This window comes from Priapulus caudatus, unplaced genomic scaffold (genome assembly GCF_000485595.1).
Source record: "Priapulus caudatus unplaced genomic scaffold, Priapulus_caudatus-5.0.1 Scaffold584, whole genome shotgun sequence".
Lineage (NCBI taxonomy): Eukaryota > Metazoa > Priapulida > Priapulimorpha > Priapulimorphida > Priapulidae > Priapulus > Priapulus caudatus.
Genome location: NW_014577645.1, coordinates 17,252 through 24,751, shown reverse-complemented (window position 1 = coordinate 24,751; position 7,500 = coordinate 17,252). Strand labels below are relative to the sequence as shown.

Here is a 7,500-nt window from a genome sequence, read left to right as displayed (position 1 = left end):
TATATAATATACAAAAGTCTGATTGTATGCCTAGTGTAATCGCGTTCGCGTATTTAACGTTGTATTGATATAATTGATATATATATAAATTATATATATATATATATTATATATATTCATATAGACTTAGATTTATTGGTGTGTTTTTAAATTTGACATTATCGATTTCCAATTACAATAATTTATATGTAATTTTAAATATTTTGACCGGAAGCTGTTCTTACCGAGCCAACGTAATGCAGCGTGCGTTTGTTAAGGAGCGAGGAAGATCATACTACTCATGAATTACTATACATAGCATGATACAGTACATTAACATTACATACATACATACATACATACGTACGTACGTAGTACGCAGCACGCACGCACACACACACACACACACACACACAATACATAATACTACGCAAGCACGCACGCGACTGCACGCACGCCACGCACGCCACGCAACGCACGCACGCAGCCATACATACTTAATACATTACATACATTACATACATACATACATACATTACGATACATACATACATACATACATACATACATTACATACTACATACATACATACATACATACATACATACATACATACTATACATACATAGGCGAACCGGGGCAAAAGTGGACCGTAAGAAATGTTGGTTGGCCAAAAACGCTGTGCAAAGAGCGAGACAAAGTGAATGTTGGCTCTAATCGTTGGCTTAGGACAAGAACTAACAGGCCGGTACAATCAAGTTAATTTAAAAAACGACTTTATTGAAATATACAAATTAATAAATTTATAAAATATTTCATTTTTGCCCCAGACTTCCGGGGCAAAGTGAAACCTGTTATAGGACAAGCAGTGGAATGTCATTTTACTCCATGTGATTGTGTAAAAAAATCCTCTTTCTAGTGTCTAAACTGCTGAACATCAAATTCATAGTTTGCGTACCATTTTGCCTAAAATATGAAAGAGAAAATGCCATTATGGGCGCTATATAGCAATAATTAGGTCTACGGGAAGACACAGATTATGCCAGATGTTACGAGTTAGGTGTTTAAAATGCATGCAAAGACAACATAGGCCTACCTGCTACTGAGGTACTAATTAATGATCATAATAAATATCTGTAATAATGATATACATTAGGCCTATCAATATGGCCGGGCAAGCTGGAACCCTGCTTCCACGTTGTGCCCCATCCACTTTCCCCGAACACGTGATGTTTCTAGACACGTTGGCGTTACGCTGAGTTGCAGGACAACTACGCAAAGAAGTCATCATCATATGGCACACATAGGCCTTAGATTCAACAAAATAGCCTACCATATAGAATTCCACAAAGATCACGGTGATTATACGCACAATGAATTCATTTTAAAGAAATATCCGTTTAAACACATAAAAAACAGACTTTCGTCCAAAAAAAATGTACATAGCTGATTCATGCAAATGGCATCCATCAAAAACGATGCATCATCAACTGAGCCTTCTAAGGAAAACAGTCACAGATAGATGGGGGCATCAACATAGATCTGCTGAGACAATTCCACTTTGCCCCGTGTTCCGCTTTGCCCCGGGTTCCCACTTACATTACATACAATACATACATACATAATACATACATACATACAACATACATACTACATACACTTAATACTACTACATAATACATACATACATACGATACATACATACATACATACATACATACATACATACATACATACATACATACATACATACATACATACATACATACATACATACATACATATCTCGACTACTCAGTCACGAGACGGTCTCTCGCGCTTATTATTTATGTAACCGTAATTTCTTCGGCAACGGCGGATTCGTTTTGGCGCCGGCGCCGTGACAATGGTGAGGTTGTTTAGAGTTCTCCCTCGGTAATGAAACGCGAGAATGCGCGCACAATACGTATTCATCGCGACGCGCACTGACGGGAAGAATGGCACGAAGAGCGTCAGAATGACTTCGTTTCACGCCTTTTCCAGATTTTCTCTCCAGCAGTGTGATTAACTTGCTGCCGCATCGCGACAGTAGAGAATGGCCGTTGCGCCGAGCTAGATTAAACTATGATTAGGTCCGAATAATGTCGCTTTATTAAGAACTTCCAAATCCTAGAGTGCGATGACGTGATACCTTGCGATGTGCGATGGAGAAATCCGCACCTATAATACGTTGAATACTATAGGCTTACGATTTAGTTTATGAGGGAAATTGTTTACTCGCAATATCGTTTTTATACAATGAACCACGTTCTTTATTGTCTACAGAACAGATATCGTACGTATACGTACGTACGTGTATATATATATATATCTTAATCCTACCATATGTAGACATCGGGTGTAAAAAACCAGCCGTTATGTAGACAGATTCGTTAGGTAGACATATTTGCTGCCTACCTAATGTTTAGCATGCTATAATTTCGTTTTCTTCATGAAACAAAGCTCAGCACAGATTCCCAAATCCACGTCACGATTAGGCCACGCCCCTTTCAAATCGTTGATTTTACTGGATTGCTTCAAAAGTTACAAAAACACATTTTTTTGATCAAATACCTAAAGGTAAGGAATATTATGGTAAAAACTTATTGTTTATTGTTTTTTTTACAGAAAAAATATAGTTGGGTTTACATAAGAATTATATGACCGGACGCGTAGCCTGGGACCTGGTGGTCAGGTAACCGGACGCGTAGCCTGGGACCTGGTGGTCAGGTAACCGGACGCGTAGCCTGGGACCTGGTGGTCAGGTAACCGGACGCGTAGCCACGGCCTAATAAGAAACATTGTGGATTAATCTCGTGCATGTTAACGTATAAGACGTGTTAAACACGCATGGATATAACCACTTAATCGTAATCGATAAATTGCGCGGAAAGATATTAGCGACTATAACAGATTAATGACGTGAATAGCGATCGGTTTTATATACCATTTGATATATTTCTCGTGATAGGTCAATTAGCGCACTCTTAACAATTACAGAAGATAAAAAAAATCCACAATCGCGTCACAATCATATTACGTAGTCACATATGATTACAAACATGTTTACATACGTGACGAGCATGATACAGACATAAGCAATTAACAATGCTATATGATTCCGCCGATGCTATTTCATCAAGAGCCGGCATTTTGGTACCAAATGTCGCACTTACCGTCTGGTGATGACTATTAACAGGAGCGGATTATACAAATGTGTGTCGCATGAAGTATGTTTACTCTCGATAATGATATAGTTTAACGATACTGCTAACGCCAGACTAACTAATAATGATCATCTTACTGCTTACTAACGTCAGACCAAGAGCACGCGAATAGATCATCTCTTTGCATGTACTCTCAATCGTATACTGAACCTAGCGTAAATAATAAGTGATTATCATCATGCTCGTGATTATTATTTAGGCGCGCTTGTGTTTACCCTTCGGTGACACATACGCGTTGTAGAAGAACTGCGCGAACAGGACGAAGTAACTAGTGTACATAAGCAGAGCGACGTAGTTAACGCTAGCCGGACTGTCGCAGCCGACGACGTTGGCGCTCAGGTACAACTCGGCGACGGCGACCGTCATGCCGACGCACATCTGCGTCAGCTGCAGCGTCGTGATGACGACGCTGACGCGGCGCGGCAGCGTCACGCCGGCGGCCCGCAGCGCGTAGTACGAGTACATGACGCCGTGCACGCATAGATTCATCGTGCAGAACCAGCGGCCGGACCCGTGCGCAAACTGGTACGCCCACCAGCAATACATGAGCACGGTGACGTGGTGGTACCAGTGCAGGAAGATCAGCTTGCTCTTGCGCAGTACGACGAACATCGTATCGGTCAGCTCGGCGGCTTTCGACAGCGTGAACAGCACGACCCACAGCCCCGACGCGCTGTCCACATAAGTGTTGACGCAGACGGAGTATTTGAGGCCGTACGTAGCGATGACGTACGCCATCTCCGTGCACGCTCGCATCGCTCCGACGATGCTGAACGTCGCCAGCAACGTGTTCCATGCGATGAGAGCTGTTCGCAGCTTGTAGCCGTGACGGCCGTGCATCCAGCGCTTCAGGTAGAAGACGGTGCCGACGTAGACGGCTGAGAGATAGACGGAGTAGTGCCAGTTCTGCCGCAGCCAGGCCAGCATCGGACTGTCTTTGTATCGGTACGATTTCTCGACGTCGAAGAGAAATCCGTATTCTGGGTTGTAGACGTCGGTCGGCCAGGAAGCATTCATGATGTTGTCGGTGGCCATGCTTACACGTCCTCGTCGCACGAGCAGTGACTATATATCGGCGCTGCGGTGAATGTGCAGGTTGCTTTATACAGCAGGGCGCTCTTGATTCGTGAACAACGTGTCGCCTAATCTGATAGCGTGTCTTGGGCACACAAACCAATCATGCACAAACCTATCAGGCACATGCACCGAAGAGGGCGAGAGTGAGAGAGATGAGAGAGTGAGAGAGAGAGAGAGAGAGAGAGAGAGAGAGAAAGAGAGAGAGACTGCCCCCGCATCGAGCGCTACACACGCCCCGACAAGAGCGCGGCTCTGATTGGCTGTAATCAGCAGCGCAGACGATACATAAGGCTGATCGGGGTTTGATTGACGCACAAAGCTGACAGAGCGCTAGTTAAATTGTGTCAAGGGACGCTGTGGACACAGAGGTTGCAGTTAGGCCTCTATGGGCACGGAGGCTCGCAGTGAATTCGGTAACCAGCTCAAATAGATAACAAATATATCGGACGAGATATATATTGAGATGGATAGATAGTACCATTAAGAACTTGGAGTTACACACACAAATAATTGTTGTAACGCGGTAGACCGCGAGAAGAATCTCTACGAGTGATTATAATTTTGTAAAAGGAAAAATAGTGTACCGTGATTGTTAAAACACAGACTTTCGCATACGCGAAATACGTAGGCGCACAATTCTCATTACTGGTGAAATCTGTCAATGAAAGCGCTCGGACTGACGAAGAACCACGTTAGACCCATCTGTATATCCCGTCACCGCAGCGTTCGTTGACGCCTCGTGTATACGTCACGTGACTCGTGTGGCAGACGGTTTGTGGCGCAGGCGGAGCGGCATCTGCTGTGTAACATGTCGTGGTCGGAATTCGCCGCTATGCTCGATGATGACGATGACTAGAATGGAAATGAATTTGTCGCACGGAAGCTCTCCGATCACGCCACGTAAGTATAAGCGTAGCCATGCGAGCGATATCGCCGTTACGATGACGTATATGGCGACCGTAACATACGTACGTACGTAGCTGTCTGTCGTTGTTTCGTGTGATGTGTCAGCCAGCGACCTGACCGTCAGGTGTTGGATCTGCCGACAAAAGAACAACGGCGGACTGGTAGAGACGTGCGTCGTCCATTGATAAGAGTAAGCAGCCGCCGTACACGTGTTATCATGTGCAGCAGCAGCAGCAGCAACAGCAGCAACAGAGTAGTAGTAGTAGTAATATGTAGAACTCGTTGTAGCAGCGGCGCGGCGTGGCGGAGCAGCTGCAGTAACTGGCATCACCACAGCAAAGTAGCAATAATAGCAGCAGCAGCAGCAACAGCGAGCAACTACGGTGGCGCAGAATGCTCACCACAAATGCAAATCCCACAACACAAATGCAAATCCCGCAACACAAAATGCAAATCCGCGCAACACCAAATGGCAAACGTCACAACACAAATGCAAAATCCACAACACAAATGCACACGTCACAACACAAATCAAACGTCACAACACAAATGCAAATCTCACAACACAAATGCAAACGCCACAACACAAGCAAACGCCACAGACGCAAATGCAAACGCCACAAACACACGCAAACTCCACAACACACGCAAACTCCCACAACGCAAATGCAAACCCCCACACACAAACTTGCAAATACTGCGGCTGCCCGCGCGCCGCCTGTACTGTTTGACTGGGCGCATTGTATCAGGAGTAATATCAGGATATCTTACTCCTATCACACCTACTCCTGATTGTATACAGCTGTTAACCCCTCCCACTCCGCACACACGCCTACTACACGCTATTGGCCGTAAGACAGCTGTAGAGCAGAGAGGGCGGACGAAAGCTGGTGGAGGAAGGCAGCAGAGCCGAGAAGGGAAGCTGGTGAGGAAGAGGAGGAGAAGCTCGGTGGCAGGAGAGGAGGCGGGAAGAAGGCGAGAACTGGTGGAGGAGATGGGCGAGAAGGGAGAAGCTAGGTAGAGAAGGAGGAGGGGAGAAAGCTGGTTGGAGGAGAGAAGGGGGAGAGGCTGGTGGAGACGGAGAAGGCGAGAGCTGGTGAAGAGGGCGGAGAAGCTGGTATGAGAAAAGGAGCGGAGGAAGCGGTGAGGAGAGGAGGGAGAAAGACTGGTGGCAGGAGGCAGGAGGGGGGAGGAGAACTGGTAGAGTAAGAGGGCGGAGCCGTGGTGGGAAGAGGAGGAGGGCGAGAGCAAGGGGAGAAGCTGGTAGAGTAAGTAGGAGGGGGAGAAGTCGGAGAACTGGTGGAGGAGGAGGGGAGAAGCGAGATAGCTGGTTAGAGAAAGGAGAGGGGGAGAAAGCTGGTGAGAAGGAGGAGGGGAGAAGCTGTGGAGCAAGGAGGAGGGGAGAAGGGAGAAAGCTGGGAGGAAAAGGAAGGAGAAGCTGGTGGAGCAGGAGCGAGGGGAGAAGTGAGAAGCTGGTGGAGCGAGGAGGGAGAAGGGAGAAGCTTGTAGAGAAGTGAGGAGGGGAGAAGCTGGTGGAGGAGGAGGAGGCCGGGAGAAGGAGAAGTCTGGTGGGAGAGGAGGAGGAGGGGAGAAGAGAGAAGCTGGTAGAGAAGGAGGAAAGAAGGGAGAACGCTGGTAGAGGAACGGAGGAGGGGAGAAATGCGGTGGTGGAGAAGAGGGGAGGCGGAGAAGCTGGTGGACGAAGGAGGAGGGGAGAAGCTGGTGAGAAGGAGGCGAGGGGAGAAAGGGAGAAGGCTGTGTGAGCGAGTGAGGAGGCAGAAGCATGTGCGAGGAGGGGGAGAAGGGAGAAGCTGGCTGAGAGGAGGAGGGTGAGAAGCCGGAGAAAGCTGGTAGATGCAAGGAGGAGGGGGAGAAGGGAGAAGCTGGTGGAGGAGGAGGAGGGGGGAAGAAGGGCAGAACGCTGGCTAAGAAGGAGGAGTGGGAGAACGTGGTGGGAGGAAGGAGGGGGAGAGCTGTGAGAAGGATGGAGGGGGAAAGGAGAAGCTGGTGGAAGGAAGAGGAAGGAGAAGCTGGGTGGAGGAGAGGAGGGGGAGAAGAGAGAAGCTGGTGAGTGGAGGGGGGGAGAAGCGACGAGAAGCTGGTAGAGAAGAAGGAAGGGGGGAGAAGGGAGAAGCTGGTGGAGGAGGAGGAGCGGGGAGAAGGGAGAAGCTGTCGAGAGGAGGAGGGGGAGAAGCTCTGGGAAAGGTGGAGAAGCGGAGGAGAAGGGGGAGCGCATGGTGGAGAAGCGGTGGAGTGAGGGGAGGCAGAAGCTGGGAGCAGAATAAAGCTGTGG

At 47.5% G+C, this 7,500-nt stretch overlaps 1 protein-coding gene and 1 pseudogene across 1 annotated transcript in view; both read right to left on the bottom strand.

The window, feature by feature from the left end:
- Nucleotides 1–2,799, bottom strand: part of LOC106811860 (LIM/homeobox protein Lhx3-like) — a 17,124-nt gene extending 14,325 nt beyond the window's left edge. The window contains exon 1 of the mRNA XM_014815578.1: nt 2,717–2,799. Within this exon, the coding sequence (XP_014671064.1) occupies nt 2,717–2,799 (83 nt within the window). The remainder of the gene's footprint in view (nt 1–2,716) is intronic.
- A 133-nt stretch (nt 2,800–2,932) lies between these two features.
- LOC106811863 lies at nt 2,933–4,296 on the bottom strand (annotated as a pseudogene).
- Between the last annotated feature and the right edge of the window lie 3,204 nt (nt 4,297–7,500).